We start from the raw sequence: 18272 nt of genomic DNA, 5'->3' as shown, positions 1-18272 counted from the left end.
AAGTGTATTTGAAAAATAGTTTTTATTTTTTAATTACTATTTAATGAAATAATAAAATGATAATAATGATTATTAATTACAAAAATATCACAGATATAAAGTTTTGTGTCGTGCATTTCATCCATTGTTTTCCCCTCAGCTTTTAACAAAGTGAAGTTAGCCGATGGTTGGAGTGAAAATACCTAGTTGGCAAACGCAAAAATGGCGGAAAACGCTGGAGTTCAAAACATTACTATTTTCAAATTATTTCTGCCAGTTCTTCCTTTGTTTTGTGCTGAATGTGTAATTATAATAGTGCGTCGATTAATGAACTCACTAATATTTCACAAGATTTTGTTTTTTAGATTCTCGAAAATATAAAATACCCATAAAAAAGACACTCTCTTGACTAGTTAGTACAGTCGGCGAATTCGCCGCGAGCATTTTTGCTATCATCATCGGTACCGTATTTTTGGTTGAATTTCAGATTTATAAATGGACATTAGTGTTAAATAACGTCAAAATGTGCCTTTTTAAGCTGAATTACACTTAGAGAAGTGTTTGTAGGACATTAATTCGAAAAATGCGTTAGCAATCGGCTTTGAAAAATGTCGCCAAAAACTTCCCTTCTATAGTTTTTTTATGGCGTCATGAAATGGTAATTGTGTCTAATTGTCGGTACTTTTTAGTAATTTCTTATTTGCTATTTTGGAAATAAATTGAGAATTTGTTTCTGACTTCAAAAATTATTGCTAGTGTTGTAAAAATAAGGTGTTTTTTTGTTCTCATTAGCTGGTATCAAAACGCCAATTCAGATTGTTGGAAAATGTTGTCAATGACCGTTAGAATTTAAAGTGCTCAGTCTAAAAACTTCAGAAATGGCGTGGGCGTGAGAATAAAAAGGCCCCCAAAATCACGATCGGTACCGGTAAGTGAAACTCAACACAAGTATTAATTTTATGTATTTTCTATATAATTGTTGAAAAAATGTTATCAGTTATTAATATTGAAAATTAAATTAAAATTTTATATTTAAAATTAAATTAAAATTAGGGTGTCATTTTATCTATCAAAAAACCAAGAATAATTTACCAAAGGAATATTTACAAAAAATAACAGCTGTTATTTTAATGGTAACTTCCATGTCAATTCATCTGAATAGTTTCAGGTATTAATAGTAATTTTGATGGAAATTCTAGCATCCGTTTTCTTATACGTTGAAAGAAAACACCTAAAATAAGCTTTAAATAATAAAAAAAACTTACAAAACATTGAAAATTGTGGTTCTTTTTTTTATGTTCATAGCTTTGACGATTTTAATTATATTTAGATATATGTCTTCAAATTATTCCTAACAAAAGGTACTTCTAAAGCAATATTAACAAAACAAAAAATGAAAATCTTTTTGGATTTATCAGAATCAATTTTTTAAATTGAACTTGAAAAAACTTTTTGATGTTTTTCACATTTTTTATGCACATCTTATAATTTTTTATTTACTCGGCCTTTATAGGACATTAAAAGCTATCAATCAAAACAATTAAAGAAAATAGAAACGGGATTTTTCCAAAAAATTTGTTTAAAAAAAGTATCTAATCACCAAAGTTATGAAAGTTTAAAGTGAAAAGGATCAACATTTTCAATTCTGAATATTCCCGAAGTTTTCAAAAATTATTGTAAGATTTTTATTTTTTAACGCCTGAGAGAACGGACACTGGAATTTTCATCAAAATTACTTACAATAAATGAAATTTTTCACATGATTTGAAATGGAGTTTCTAAAGTAAATCTAAGCAGATAATTAAGACCTGGATTTTCTTAGTATTATATTTTTACCCGAAGTTTGAAAAACTTATATTTTTCAGAAAATAATTTGTTACACCTAAACAAGGACAAAAAATTCCTCTCAAATCAGAACATGGAGTCTTATGGAACAAATTTAATAGTCAAATGGGCAAATTACTGTAAAAGGTATATAGTTTTTCTAATATTGCTTTGAATTCTTGTAAGAGTGAATTGTCATCATAAAAATTTGCAAAACGTTAACAATAATCATTGTTATAAACAATTTTGTTGGTACAATATTCAAATTTGAGGATTTCTCTTAATCGCGTAAATTGTTACATTCCTGAAAGATGTGTTTAATTACATTAAAATAATATAATTGAGCTGACGGATCGAAGAAGGGCACAAACACATTTCGCTGGGAGTGGAAAGGCTCCTGGAAGCTTTCTTAAACATTTTCGAATTTTTATTTTTAAAGACTATCTAGATGCAGAATTTAATCGCGCATCTTTTTGTCCTGGACAAAAAGTTGTAGCTTTTGAGTTTTCTAATTAAAGCCAAAAAAACTTGCTTTTTTTGTAAAAATTAATTTTGATTCGGTTTTCACTTAACTCTTGCTCAGTTAGACAGTTTTAAGGATTTTAAAATACAATTTTCAGGGAATGTATTTTGAAATGTCCTTCGAGTGATAGAGTAAGAGTAATTCAAACATTTATTTTTAAAAAATTGTAAATTTTTTCTGAGCGCGTGGCGCTTATCGGACTTCTCTAAATTCTAGCGTTTCGTTTATCGAGCGAATTTCGAGCAAAAAAAACTTTCAATGCGAAAGTTGTTGATAATACAAAGAAGTTTTCTGAAAAATTTTAGCACAATCGAATTTATATTCAAGAAACTGTTAATATTATTAACGTCTCTAGTCGATAGCGGCTAGTCGACTCTTGCGAGTTGTGGGGGCTGTAGCGAGTTTCAGATCCGAATTATAATACAATTCAGAGGCGCCAAAAATATAAACTAATTAAGTAATCAGGTAGTATCAAAGTATTATCCATAAATAAATAATAATGCATAATGTAAACCAATTTATTTATTTACTATTGTGCCAAGAAATACTAACGCTCTATTATAACAGGAATGAAAAAGAAATGTACTTTCTCGATCTTTCACTTTTTTCAATTTCATGAATTTGAAGCATTGAAAAATTCTCGGGATTAAAAATCCGTTCAATCTAAACCATTAGATGTTTATGTTTGCTTTTACGTTTGTACAGTTTGTCTCGAAAATAGATAAAAATAGCCTAGCTGCTATCGCGTTGAGACGTTAATAATTTCTTGAATATCAGATCTTACCGACACTTTTGTGTTTCCCAACTTATTTTTACACAAAGCGCCAGATCGAGTTGAACAATTCTAATTTTTTATAAATTCAAATTTTGTAACTTTTGCACATAATTTGTTTGTACTAAAACATTCTAAACGCACTGTTAAAGAAACTTATGTGCAAATTCACAACTTTGATCTGTGCCAAAATTTGACATTTATTTCAATTATATATAAAAAATGATAATCATTCTGTTGTAAGATGTACATCATTATTTTGTGAAAAATGTCATTTTTTCAAATTTGGAGAAAAAATATAGTACTTATAGAATAATTACAAAACCCTAACTTTGAAATATAAAGTTTACAAAAAAATGTACTTATATTATTCAAAAAATTAAGAAAGGCTTAAAATAAAAAATGTCTTGCACAAGAAAGGAGAATTTCATAATTAGTTATATCTGTAACAAAATTTTATCTGTGCATAACCACTGTTCTCAATTGTTACGTTTTTCAAATATATGATTTCCGGACACTGAATAATATGTATTACAAGTTCAGAAAAAAGCCATTTAAACTTATTTGCAAATTTACCACGATTGGTACAATAAAAGTATATAAGTGCTATTCCCGGTTCGAATTTGTATTCCCGATTAGTAGGAAACTTTACACCCTGTTAACTCAAGTTTATCAAATTATAACGTTCACACGGGTTATTGGACTAATTTCTTGGTATATCATATTCTATTCTCGAAAAAAAAAACACTAAAAACATTTATTTGGAACAGGGTGTCTAGTGATTCTTAGGAACAAAATTCAAGGTCTTTTGCAGGTCTCCTTTTTTACATCAAATAATGAAATAAATGTTTCTCATTTATGTAAAAAATGAGCCATTTCATTTTTATGGGCCAAAAACTGATTAAGAAAGCCGAATCGTAAATAAACAAATCCTTAATTTTATTGCGAACATGAGTCGTCTTTGTGAAATCTCCACGAATATTTTTAAATCTTTGTAATGTCTTTCAAATCATTGAAATCTTTGTGAAGTATTACAAACCTTGAAATTTCGGTGAAATCTTTTGGCATTTTTCAAAAGCTTTTGTAAATTCTTTAAAATTCTTGAAATCTTTGTGAACTTTTTCTTTAATCTTTGTTAGAGAAATCTTTTGTGTTTGTTTAAAATCATTGAAGTATTTTGAAATCTTCTCAAATGTGTCTATGAAAATGGTTGTAATCGTTTAAAATCACTGGAATATTTGTCATCTTTGTTAAATCTTTTAAAATCTCATTAAAAATTGATACCGTTCTTGAAAGCTTTGATATTTGCGAAATTAAAAAAAAAAATTTTCATCTTTGTGCATTCGTTGGCATTATTTAAATTATTACAAATATCAGTAAAATCTTTCGATCTCCTAAAAATTTTTGAAAAAGTTTTAAAATCTTTGTGAAAGCTTTTTAATCTAGTGCACACGCCTTTTTTGAAATATCTTGTGTATTCGTTGAAGTCATTGAATTATTTGAAATCTTCTAAAATGTTTTGAAACCTCCTGAAATTGTCTCAAATTTTAATATCCTCTAAAATGCTTGTGAAATCTGGCGCGCGCGCCATTTTTAAACCGTAAACATCCGTGGCACCTTAAGATCTTTAAAATATTTTGTAACCTTTTGAACACTCAAAAACAGAGTGGTCAACCTCTCGAAAAATCCGTTGTACCTTGAAGAATAAAAAAATGTTCAGCAGTAAGATTTTTTCTTCGCATTTCGATAAAATTGCTGTTTTAAGAGAAAAAAAAATAATAAAAAATTTAAGTCTTTTTGAGTCAACAATTTCATGCTCATCCAATTTTGAGTTGCATTTAAAAATTAAGCAATTATTACCACCGGAACTACATATTTAGGACGAAACTTCTATTATCTATTCAAAATACTTTGATGTTAAAATTGGTTCTGACAAATAGAAAATCATTAACTGACTAAATAAATAGGTACATGCAATTAAATATGAATCTACAAGCAGAGAAGTTTATGGTATGGAAAATGAGTTCAATATCGATTAAATAAGAACATTCAATAATTGCCATCTGAAACAACCAGTTTTATTTTACCCGGAATAGCGAACACATTGAATTACACAATATATATTATCCTGTACAAGTATTTCTGTTGTTAGTCGGTAATTAACATTTATTTTCATCTAGAGATTAGTTTTAATAATTAGGTAAGTTTTGAATATCATTACAGACCCCGTTAAATTTTGTACGACAAGTGCTTTCAGCAGGTCAGCGAATGCCAGTTTAATTAGACATCAATAAATGGCATGGCAGTTGTTGTGAGATTCGATGAACTATAAACTGATCTACGTAGACTAAACTAGCCAAAATGTTTTACCTAAACAACTTTGATACGTTGAACTAACACCTTTATCTCACACAGGTGAATCTTTTGCTACAGGTGATCTCTTTGCGATGTTCGCCTGCCAGACTCAAAAATCTAACTATTTTAATTTAAGTCTCATATAAATGCAATCGCCTCGTTCATAAAAATAAAAACTTTTTCACTTTGATAAAATCAAGACTGAAACTTGGATTGCTTGGATAAGTACCACGACTATTACTAATGCCAAAATTATCCCTCAACTGGAATAGTACATTATCAAACTTTGAATCAAACAATACATTTGTTTTAAATCATTATCTATTTTGCAAATTACACTTTGGCCAAATATATGATGAATATCATGCAAAGCCAATTCAACCTTTAGGTATTATAATCCGTTCAAATTACATCCGAACGATTACACGTCTGGAAACTCAAGGATATTACATATTTTCGATTAGCACACGACCAGTCAAGGGTTAAAATTGATCTAAAACAAAACAAAAATACGAAAGAAAAAAATTAGTATCGTCTATGAATATTATCTCGTCAATGAAAATTGTTTTAATGTTATTGATCTGATCTAGATTAATTTTACGAATGCACCGCAGCACGCATCTGGACAAAAGAATCTTCGAACTGCGCTATTCAGAAAGTGTGCACCTATGCCTGTCGGTAAAACGCGCACTGTATAATTATTTTGTAATACTTTCGCATTAAAATCAGACTTTAAGTAACTTAAGATTCAGGATCAGCATTGTTCAAACAGCACGTTTCATTCTTCGTCAATGGGACTTCGAATGCTTGATTTTACCAGATTCTCTTGCAGGAATGTATTTCAACTTATACAGAGATTAGCTCAGGTTCATTTTACATATTGCGATTAATCGATCCCGCCTCCCAAGAAATCCAGTGGCGGCTCGATCCACCAGAGGAGTATTGTCATCTGAAGACTCGAGCCCGGCTTGCTTGAGACGCAGGATTGATTGGCGTTTGTTGGTCGCTTTGTCGTCATTTATAAAAAGTATAGTAGTAGTTTTTGCGTAAATACGGATTTGATATCGCGCCAACGCGCTCTCGCATGCTTGCATACGTTTAAATGTGTGTAACGAGGGTAGCGAAATTTCTATCATGTACGACGTGCAATGCTGACTCGGCAGTACAGCACCACCTTAAGGCTACGATGCGCAAGATCTTGTAGTTAACATACACACGGCCACTCTCAACACAAAAACGTAATCGTAAACAATATCAGAGTTCTGCGATCGACACTAGGTCTTTATGGCGATGCACTGATGATTATGTTTGCATTCTGACATCATCTTTAGACCCCGTTGCTTTCGGCTTCAACAACTGGCGCTTCATCAAGCTTTGCTTTCTTTTCAGGACTCGCACCGTCCTTCGCGGCATCATCGGTCGCGTCAGCTCCGACCGACTTCCTCTTTATACAACAGGTGTCAACTGCAGCAACTAGAAAAATAGATCAGATTAAATTTCAGACGGGGAATTCAAAAATTATTAACATCATTTCAGTTTCAGGCCTCGCACTCTCACTTCACAAATCAGAAATAGTGTAAATGAAACTAACTTTATTTTTTAAAGCAAAATTTCCAGATTTCTATCATTTTTTTAAAGTATTATAAAGTAACTTGCAGTGTTTATTAAAAACAATATTCTGCCATCTATAAATTATCCAAATTTCTATTCATGTATCTCAGACTTCAGTATTTTTCCGATTCCCTTCTTTTTTCCGACTTTCTACTTAAATGCTTATTTATTTCAATTTAAATTCAACAATTTGATTGAAATTTAATCCATTTTGTTGAAAATTTATCTTTTTGATTTGAAAATTTATCTCTGCGTAGAAATTGGTCCTCTTTTGGTTACAAATGTTTTCTATTTTTACTTAAAACCTTCTTTGTTAAAGTATGAACCATTCCAATTTTCGTTGAAATTTTAACTTATATTAATTTCTGGTTAATGATTCACAAATTTAGATGGTCAATTGTTTTTTTTTTTTCAAGTCATCATTTTAACTGAAAATTAAAACCTTAGAGAAAATTCAAATAATTGAATGAAAATGATCTTTTATGGAACAGACCATTCACATTACCGGATAATTTAGAGAAAACAGTGTGTTTAGTGTGATGAGTCCGAGGCCTGAAATCCATTAAATTGTCCCAGGCATTAGTGAAGTTAGTAATAGAGTAAAAATCAACTGGAAACGGTTTTGTAATTTCCGCGGAATCATAAATACTTCTTTAAGATAGCTTGAATAACTCAAGAATTAAATTGGATAGTAAGTGCTCGTTCGGTTATTTGTACATTGCGCAATTTGTAATTTTACCTTTGTCGGTGTCACCACCATTCTTGGCGGGTTCCTCCTTCTCTTCGGCTTCCTTCTCGTCATTTTCCTTCTCCTCGCTTGCGCCATTTTCTTTGGTCTCTGTGACTTTTCCATTTCCATTTTCTGACGCTTTGGAGTTGGAATCTTCATCAACCTCCTCCACAACTTTCTCCACGACCTTAGCGGGCTTTTCCTCCTCTACCACCTTCTTCTCAGGTGTGCTGACAACTTTGGTTTCTCTGAAAATCGAAAATTTTGGACAAAATTTAAATTAAAAAATTAAAAGGAATCTTAGCTTAAAAATTAATTTAATTAGTGAAAATAAGACAAAAACCTTCACCTGAAAAATTCGGGACAAATAAATCAAATTTCCGGAAGTTTAAAACAAAAATATTTTCGAAATTATGAATTTTACTTAACAGGGCTAAAAAAATTGTTAATTTACATATTTTCAATGCCATCAATTTCACAATTGCATCTTGTAAAATCAAATACTGTAAAGATTTTAAATACTGAAACGACAGTTAAATTTAAAAAAAAAACCATGAATGAATTGTATATTGTCAATAAACTTATAACGTGTACAATTATGTTTTTTTTTTTAATTTCAAACGCTTTTAAAGTTTAACGGTTTCTTCGAAGTTGACAGATAACTTTAAAGAGTAAAAATCTATTCGAGATTCGAGAATCTAATACGAGATCATGGTAAAATACACGCTCAAAAAATAATTAATTCGTTTTAAAATTATTCATTTTCAAGCCATATTAACCTGAAATTATCCATTTTAGTATAATTTTTTCAAGCTATTGAAGGGCTAAATATGAACAAAACTCTTCAAGATTGACCTAAATTTAAAATGTTATTAATGAGAAAAGTAACAACGATCATTGCTGATAAAGAACTGCAAAGTTTACAAAAGAACATTCGCATACCTGTAATTCATTTTGAAAGATTGAAAGTCAAAAGAAAATAATACTTTATAAAAAAAAATGGAAATAGTCCCCACAATTTGCTCTAACATACAACAACATGGGAAGAAAAATATTTATTATTTAGTTTAAGTAAATTCTACATTTTCAATGGAAGTTAATCCATCCAGCATTTTTATCATGAATGATTACGTGAAATGTAAACCTGTAGACCATAAATGACCGTAAATCAATTAAATGCGACATGCGATATTTACAGAATCCCTATCGTGCTCTGTCTTACGCAACGAAGAGGGTTACGCTGTTCCGCTACTTGTTTAACGTTTTCAAAATAGTCTCGTAACCTCAATATTCTTATACATGTTGAATCATTTACACGTTTCACATGTTTAAACCCGTAATTTAAAACCCACCTCATTTAATTGGTATTATTACCATCGGAAAACAATTGATTTCAAATTTCACGAAAGGGACAATAAAAAGTCATTGTTCAATTCAAACTAATCAATAAAACATTTGAGCTGAAGTATAATTCATAACATAAAAAAATATCAATATTTATCTCATCACTATGAAACAAACAATTTCAATTTGAATTGAACGATACATTTCGCATTCGTATACATTCTTATCGAAATGAGATTTACTCTACACCCCTCCCGGCGGTGTTTCACAAACGTGCGAGTTACACCATACTATAGCTTAATTTCGATCCACTACAAAGTTCATTCTTCGTGTTGGTGATGCTCACCTACAGGGGAATGAGTTCAGAAAGTGGAAAGGAGAACATGTACAAAGTAGAAAGAAATAGAGATAGACGCCCTCGCTAGCGCCACATGTGGCTTCCTTAGGAACTACCTCCCCCCTCATGTCGTTTATGCTTTGGCGCGGGTAAATTGCAGATGGACGCGAATAGAATGTTTGCGGTACGTTGTGCGTCTCAACAAAATTCTTGCGAATGCGCACTTCGTGTTTCAGAAGGTACCCAAATGTTATTAAACTCCAGGAAACTGAAAAAACGGAAACTATGCGTATTTTTTTTTTTCGAATGCATGTTCATAACTGAACTTATGTACAAATCGATACGCTGAGAGCCCTTTCGATTCGGTGTACAGTCAAGATCAAAACCGGGATAAAACGTTCACGTAACTAGAGAAATCTTCTAGATTTAATGGAAAAATTAATCTGTTTATTTTATTAGATTCCTGAAATCTAAATCTCAAATCTGCATTTGTTGACACTTCTCTTTTGATATGATATTAAATCAGTTTATTTATTTAAATTCTCTTTGAAAACACGCCGTACCAATATGTGAAAATGCCGCGCACGCGATCGGCGTACCTATTACTTTAGCCCCCCCCCCCCTCTTTTTTTCAGCATTAACAATCTTTCTCTCCCACGCACGACGTAACTCTTAGAACTGCGAAATTTCTTTACAAATTCTGATGAAAAAATGCGATTAATTTACTTGAAAAACTTTCGAATCTCATTCCCGCGATTTTTTCCCCCCGAAAATCTACGCCGCAAATCTGTGAAATTAAGATTAAACCGGACCGCGCACGGCGTGGTTCCCCCTCCACTTCCCTTTGAATTGTCCTAATCAAATCGCATTTTTCCTGAATTGTTATGAAATTATACACGATCTGGTGTAAATTATTTTTTTTCCACTTCTAACGAACGCGGATGATCGTGGAATAGAAAAACATAGAGAAAATTGAGGACGCGATACTCCGCGCGTGACTAGCGTGGATTCATGAGGCAATGAGGAAATACAAGTTTCTGTATAAACAGACGAAATAAAGATTGTGTGTCACTCGAATACTCACTTTGCTTCAACATCAGCCATTTTGATAGATATGATGTAGATATTTACGGAAACACTAGTAAATACACTGAAAAATCTTCGACACTGAGGAGCACTTTGAAGATACGGAGATCACTACAGTCCGCGCACCGAACGACAAATGGCAGAGGACTCGACTCGCTCGTTGCTCCGGCCGGCGGCCTTCAAACGTCCCTCTTTCCCGCTACTTTACAGGGGGCGCTTAAATCGTTGTATTCAAAATGGTCGACGAGACCTCGAAACATTTTCTATGAAAATGACATGGAGTTTGATCGATTTCGCTCTTTGCAGGATTTCAGATTTATACAGAAACATAATTATAGTAACTAATTACAACCTCTTCGACCTTTCCAGTAAAATTTTACAATTAAAATAAAACGCTTTCAAAAAGTCTATTTGAAAATTTGGAATTTTCGCGGGAAGAGGGGTCCACTTTGCAGTGCTTGTCGGGAACTACATTTTTCTGCTTGAGATGGCCCCTGGCAAGATGGGAAGATTGTTTTTTTGAGGGGCCAATTGAACATTTAATGATTTCAGTTCGGTGAACAATGTCTATTTTTATTTTCTTTTGTAGAGATTTGATTTGGATGTGTCGCGAAAACCAAGAGAGGAACTTGATGTTTATTTAAGGCTCTGAACCTTGGCATTTTGTTGAATTTAGAACTGTAACCTATAAGATTACCTGGAAATCGTTATTTCACCTTTCTATTAGTAACTACAACCTGTCGCGTCGAGTGATTTGATTTGATTTTTATTCGAGGAGGAGAATCGTTTGTGTTTAAGTAATTATGTTCTTTTGTGATTTTCTCTCGTTTTTAGAGGATGCTTTATTGAGCATGTGCCGGTGTGTTCCCGCGGAACGGAAGCCGGCACAGGAAAAGTTCTAGAAGTTTCTTTACACAGCCTCATTTCCGGCGTATATTAAAAGGTAGAACGAGGCCACTGCCGGGTGGTCACAACCAACTGCCATGTGTCCGTGTTACAGGATGCATTTTTATGTGTCAGTCATTCCGAACATAATTTATATAATTATTATCTTTCTCATTGATTGATTCTAGGGGATTTGTGTTTAGAAGTTGTATCTTATACAACAATACATAATTTTTCATTGGACGAATGTGCTTCTTGACGATTCAAAACTTGATAAAAATAAAAGTTGTATAGAAAATTTTCTGGACTGGAGGCAAATTAATTGCATTTTGACATGAAACTTGTTTCTTGAATTTCCAAAGCTTAGCAGAATATGAGAAGAAGCACGTGCGCATGCGGCTTCCATACGGTGATAGATCGATACGGTTACTATATTTGTATGATGAAAAGAAATAGGCAATGACAAGTTCGAACACGTTTAGGCTCAGAAAGACTGCTGGTCGCAAGTCTTATTTCAAGGGTTGGAAAGATTGATTCATTTTAGAAAAATACGAAAAAAAATTATTTAGGTCTGTTGATTCGAAGGCGTTAATTGCCTGTACAAATCCTTCCGTTTCTCGTAAAAATCGCTGGGAATAGTCTAGTTTCTCAACTATTTGGAAAGTACATGTTATGAACAATTAGTTTTAAGTATAGTGAAACTCTACTATAGCGCCGATTTTGGGGGCTGACGGTGGGCGGGAACTAACTCATTATAGCTCTCTCCGCTTTTGTTTGTTCACGCCTGAGTGCTCGCCTGAGTGGCAATCGCAAATCCCGTGCAGCTCCTGTTACACCTATCTGCGGCGAGGCGTCAATTCTCGGAAGGGCTATAGAAGGGAGGCTATAGAAGGGTTTCACTGTATTTAAAAAATTAAAAAAGATATAAGCTCCAAAATGAATCTATCTTCCGTTTCTGCCTATTAAAAGTTTTTGGAGATATATAAGCTTGAAATTGGTTGATAATTTATATCTTTACCTCGAAATTTTTTGGAAAATTCCAGAGAGTATGGACATTTTTCTGTGAATTAATTATAGCTCGCAAACGTCTCGACAACTGCTTTGGATACATTTTAGGATTTCTTACTGAAGATAGATTTTTTCCAAAAGATGTGAAAGGTAAATCTTATGAAAAAAGTATATCGCAGTTAATGCTAATGATATTACTTAATAAGTACCTTTATTGGCGTGAATAAATAAATATTGAAAGTCTTATTTTTTGTTTATCATTACTGATAATGTAAAAGCTTATTAATATGAATTTAGTACAGATCACCGGTTGTTATTCAATACCTAATCTAAATAATTTGTACCTTTTTATTCATATGAATCGTTGCTAAATCACAAATTTCAAGTTGGATACTGGTTCCAAAATTATTAGTGACATACCACTGATCATAAGTATTTTTGAAGAAATAAATATTTAACCTTCAAAAACGAAAGCCAAAAGATAAATTTAACCATTTTGGAAAAAGGCATATTTTTAATGAAAATAAGCTATGCATTGTTTTAGAGAATAGACCATTTTCTCTGGTGATTTTTAACTCTTTTAATAGCAATACAAAGAATGTTGTTTATTATCATTGCGATATGGGGTTTCACGCAATTTTTCATTGGCGGTAACTATTTTTTTACAGAAATATTTGATCTTCAAAAGTCAAGTACAAAAATAAATTTGCTTTTTTCATAGAAGTTTTTTTTTCAATTTTCTTTATATTCAAAAGAAATCTTGGGAGTTTCCTTTGAGTACTTCGAGATTAAAAAGTAAAACTTAATAATTTATTGGCCTAGTAAAAAAAATAATTAAACGTCCTTTAGCGTTCTGCTATGATGAAAGTAAGATTAACCTCAGGATGTCATTTTCAAGGGCCAAATATTTATATTTTGTAAAAATGCTTGTATCAATGAAAAAGGCGTTTTTTACTTTCCTCTTTGAAGGTCAAATGTTCATTTAAAAAAATCTTTTTGGGACTATTAAAAAAATTCATGATATATTTTTCAGGAACTTTACCCCCCCCCCCCCTTCCCTGCGTGATGTTTTTTTCATTGCAGATTTTTATGTCATCTATTTAATGGAAAACTTTTTGACAATGTTGGCAGAATTTTATCTTGTAAGAGTTTTCAGATACCGTTTATTAAGAATTTTCCGAGAAAAAAATATGTATTTGACCTTTTCTTTTGATCCGAAATAGAGCTTTTTATTATCTTTAAAAATCCACCGAAAAATTTTAAAAAATGACGAGCTTTGGAAAAAGTTGATTAAACAAAGTTATTCGCGCCAAAAAGTTCTATATAACAAAGTAATTTGGCACTCTTTTCCTCACGTCATTATTGAAATATACGCTAAAATATGAATAAATTTAGTTTTCTGCTATTATAAATAACCAAGGAGGATGCGAATTAATAGGAAGAACAAGTTTTCCTACAAACATTTTCCTGCAGACTTTTCTAGAGTGTAGATACTCGAAGATAGTTATCAATATTTTTTATTATAAAATTACATGATTTGTGTAACAATTGTTATTTATTTGCATTATTTGTTTACAGTAAGATTGCCAATCATAGTTAGCTGTTTGTGCCATCAAGGATTTTTTTGGAACATTTTCTCTTATTTCAAAGCTTCCGTTCACCAGTTAACTTAAAAATTGTAAAATGTTGTCCCCATAAACTAGAGTATAATAGCACAATACATGGCCCAAGTTACACTTTGATCGGAAAACTTTGATTTTATGTGTGGTTACATTTGAGAAATAATGCCATTTATATGTACTACGTTCGGTTTTGAATACATCAGTGATCTGCACTTTTAACCGGACAATAACGTTTGCGCGTGTATTCGTTGAAGTGACGTATTGGGAAATGTTGGTCCGCCTTTGGTAGTGGTCATAGTGATGTAAAATACTATTTTTATGTCGAGTACTAAATAAAAACTAGCTGTTAGAGTGTTTAGACGAACACTCTGGCGGTATACTCAGATTTAATGAGGCTTTCCTTCGTATAAAACTCACCAATCACGTCATGAACGCAGAATAGAGTAAGAATTATTTCAATAATTTCTATAGGGGGAGATATATATTTCTGCAGACATTAAAAAAATTGCGAATATTTCATAACATTGAACAGGAACCGCGTATCTTATACAAACTTCAGTGTTAAAAATAGTAGAGTGTATGTTTGACGCAAATTTATGGAGATTACCATATTTCTCACCTCGATTTGACACTATTCTTTGCGTTTAATATTTCCGAGAAAAGGAAATGTGACTGATTTAAATAAGTTTGTTTTTATTTGTACAGATTTCGGGCTTGTGATAATATCAATAGCAATAATTCAATTGACTAGATATGTGGTAATTATTAAGATTTCATTGAAATTTTTCATTTTTTCTACAATTCAACTATTTGTTAAAAAAATAAATTTTTTGATAAAAATTCACCTTTCCAGGTTGATAATTTAACTGTCTTCTAAAAAATTCGTCTTCTTATTTTGAAAATTCAACTATATTGGTTGAAAATGCAACTGCTTTTGGTAGAAATTGAATCATTTTTATTTAAAAATTCGACTGCTTGATTGAAAATTTACGTTTTCTTATTAAAAATTCCTCTGTTCCTTGGAAATTCAACTACTTTATTGAAATGCAATACATATCTTTCGACTTGAAATCCTAGGCATTTGAAGTGTATCATATTGAATTCAATATTGTATCTATATTAATTTTATTTTTAAAAAAACGTATTTCCCTATTACTCCCCGATTTCCGTAAAAAATCACCCTATTATTTTTGTTACGAAAGCATTTTGGGTTATGAATTATTAAAAAATGAATGTCATATTCAAAATAACAGTTTCAAAATTAACACTTTAATTGTTAATTAACTTAAAATTAAAAGTTTTCAAAATGAATGTTCCTGAGGTTCAAAATTAATGTCAATTATAAACTTTTTTGAAAATAATCCAAGTTGACAAGTTTCACTGTTCAGAAAGAAATATTTTAAACCCAGATTCAGAATCGTTCTTGCTGAATGACTATAATTGTTTTATTCTTAAAATTTATTTTAATTGTGCAAAGAATATTTGAAAATAAATGATTATATACTCTCTATTCCTAAATAAATAATATTATTATATCAGTCATTTTGTGTTTGCTATACTGCTTTTTTTTCATTATCTTTAAAAATGTAATGCTACTTTTTGTGGAATTTTTTCGAAATTCCATGGGATTTTCCTCTTATTGAACGCTGTGTTAAAAGCCACATGCCTTGTATGTCGTTTCGGGGTTTATTTTTTAATCCATCTCTTATTGCTCATTATATGTGGTCTGTGTCAAGCGCCAAAATGTACTTCCAATAAAAAAGCAAGCGCATGGCACGTGTTGAAGATAATTCTTGCATCTTGCCTCGACACAGCTGCTGTGCATATAATAACGCAGGTGGAAGCGCACTCACAGTCAGGATTCGAAAGGCAGATGTCCCGGTTTCTTCCATCCTCCTAGTCACAAATAAAATCTCCCTTACGAAATTTTTGTTGCGATTATTGAGCGCGATTTTTAACCTGAATAGTGGGAAAAAAAGCTTTTCCCAACCTATTTTTGGATTCACATCTGTCAATGACTTGAAACTGACTAATTATTCTGGTTGAAGAACAGGACGAATTTCCATTTTTGGTTTCTATCTCTTTTCCTTTTCTTAAAATAGGGAACAGGTGGTTTCCTAATTACATGCTTTGCAGGTGGGTCCTTTTTTACCTTTATTATTTTTCTTTTTAGTCGAAAACTTAAAATTTTTTGAACTGTAATTATAATTAACATTAATGGCTGTAAAAGTTTTCATCATGTTCGGAAGTAAAAATAAATTAACTAAGAATTGTTGATTTTGATTTGAATTCGTAAAGTATTTTAATTAAAGAATAATTCAAACATCGAAGGTTAGCATTTATTTAAATTTTGACTGAAAGAGCTCGAGCTGTCTAGGTTTATAATCGCATCGTTTGCATTTTCAACTGCAAAGCTTTCTGCGAAGAAACTTTAGATTCAATATGAGAAAAGGAATTCGAGTTTTTAATGCGTTCAAGTAAAAAATTTTTCGAATTTGAAAGCTTTTTTTTAATAAGGTTTCGATTAACTTTTTAAGAATTATAAAGAGACATTCAAGTCGTTAGAAACAAATATGCTTTGAAAGAGATTCTTTTGGATGATTCCAATTTTACCAAATGATTTATTTTCTAATTTTTCAGATTTGACGGATATGGTCAACAGCGAAGAAATCGCTAACGACTTAATCGAGAAAATTAACCCAAAAGATAAATCGATTCAGCAGTCAAAATGCGCTAAAAATGGAAAAAAGGAGATTTTCAATAAGAATTTTTTTACTAAGAAGACGAAGTATCAACTAATAGTATGAATATTAAATAAAACAGTGAAACAAAGTAGTTAAACATTTAATCAAGCAGTTGAAGTTTCAACTATAAAAGATAAATTCTCAATCAAAAATGTAATATTTGTTATTCTAACCGCAAAAGATTTTAACTTTAATTTGAAAACAGCTGAATTCATAAAAAATACGATTTAGAAAAAGGTTCTTCTTTCTTAAAAAAAAAACAGTTAAATTTTCATGTGTATAAAATATAAATTGTGAATAAAAAAGTTAATCTTTCAGTAAATTTTTTCTACCAAAATAGTTGCATTTTTAACCGAAAATGACAAATTTCCAACAATGTATTAATATTTTTTACCAAATAAATGAATTTTCAACTAAAGTTATCTAAAAAAACGAATTATCTACAAAAGAGTTGAATTTCAATCAAAAGGTAAGCATTTTTAACAAAATTGTTGACTTTTCAATCAAATAATAAAATCTTCAACCAATTAATAAAATCATCAACCATGAAAGATGAATTCTCAACAAAAAATGTAATAGTTGATATTTTAAAGAATTTTCGACAAAATAGTTATACATTTTCCACTAAATCAATGAAATTTCAAATAAAATTATGAATTTTCAACAAAAAAAGAAGGTTTAACAAAATAGATGACTTTTCGATAGAAAAATGTTTTTTAGTCAAAGAAGGAAAAAAATGGACCAAATGTTTGAATTTTCAATCCAGTGGGCACAAAACTACGAAAATTCCAAGAATGTCCTTGGGACGTTCCTAGGACGTCCTATATCAGCCCAGTCAACGTCATTGGGTTGGCACTGACATTAGACGTTTTAAGAGCATCCCTAGGATGTTCAAAAGACATGTTATAAAAGACGTTTTAGGGATGTCCCAAAGATGTATCTAGGACATTCTTCATATTTTTCCCACGGGGAACCTACCTTTATGAAAAAGAAGTATTGGTAAATATTCGATCCAGTACTTTTTCGTGTAAAAGTATTGAATTCCCAATACTTATTCGCGAAAAAGTATAAAACGGACAATATGGCGGCGGTTTTGGCCATTTAAGCCGACTTTATTGATATTTTAGCTAAAATTTTAAGGGAGAAATACGCACACAGAAAAAACTGTTTTGTGATAAATGTTCCATATTAGTACCAACTTAGAAAAACAAATCAAGAAAAAAACGATGTTATTTTTGAAAAAATTAGGTTTAACGATTAAAAAAAAGAACGCTGCCATTTTGGCAGTTCTATAAATTTTTAGCTGATTTTGAAAGTGAGCAAGAAACTAGTTTTTCAAAAACGAAAATAATGTTATTCATATATATATATATATATATTTAATGTATTGGTTTGATTTTTGAATATTTTTTGTTAGAACTGTACATTTTTTCTGTGTAGGTTTTTCAAATA

At 31.2% G+C, this 18272-nt stretch overlaps 1 protein-coding gene and 1 long non-coding RNA gene across 2 annotated transcripts; one reads left to right on the top strand and one right to left on the bottom strand.

Moving 5' to 3' along the window:
* The first annotated feature begins 789 nt into the window (after positions 1-789).
* Positions 790-16776, top strand: LOC117172123. Its single transcript, XR_004466967.1, has 3 exons — positions 790-907; positions 1845-1950; positions 16717-16776. It is a non-coding gene; the product is annotated as an uncharacterized LOC117172123 (long non-coding RNA).
* On the bottom strand, positions 5155-10708 carry LOC117172118. Its single transcript, XM_033359913.1, has 3 exons — positions 10560-10708; positions 7804-8042; positions 5155-6926 (listed from the first exon to the last, which is right to left on the bottom strand). The coding sequence occupies exons 1-3, from the start codon at positions 10577-10579 to the stop codon at positions 6781-6783; spliced, it is 405 nt and encodes a 134-aa protein (XP_033215804.1). The 5' UTR covers positions 10580-10708; the 3' UTR covers positions 5155-6780.
* Positions 16777-18272: the final 1496 nt, after the last annotated feature.

This window comes from Belonocnema kinseyi, chromosome 4 (genome assembly GCF_010883055.1).
Source record: "Belonocnema kinseyi isolate 2016_QV_RU_SX_M_011 chromosome 4, B_treatae_v1, whole genome shotgun sequence".
Classification (NCBI taxonomy): Eukaryota; Metazoa; Arthropoda; class Insecta; order Hymenoptera; family Cynipidae; genus Belonocnema; species Belonocnema kinseyi.
The sequence above is the reverse complement of the archived record's forward strand: the minus strand, read 5'-3'. Positions and strand labels throughout refer to the sequence as shown.

What these genes read in the sequence shown, in the direction of transcription:
- LOC117172118 (XM_033359913.1), bottom strand. Translation starts at nt 10,579, where the DNA reads ATGGCTGATGTTGAAGCAAA. An exon ending in ATGGCTGATGTTGAAGCAAA is followed by an intron (nt 8,043 to 10,559) that starts GTGAGTATTCGA and finishes TTCGATTTTCAG; the next exon opens with AGAAACCAAAGTTGTCAGCA. An exon ending in TGGTGGTGACACCGACAAAG is followed by an intron (nt 6,927 to 7,803) that starts GTAAAATTACAA and finishes CTATTTTTCTAG; the next exon opens with TTGCTGCAGTTGACACCTGT.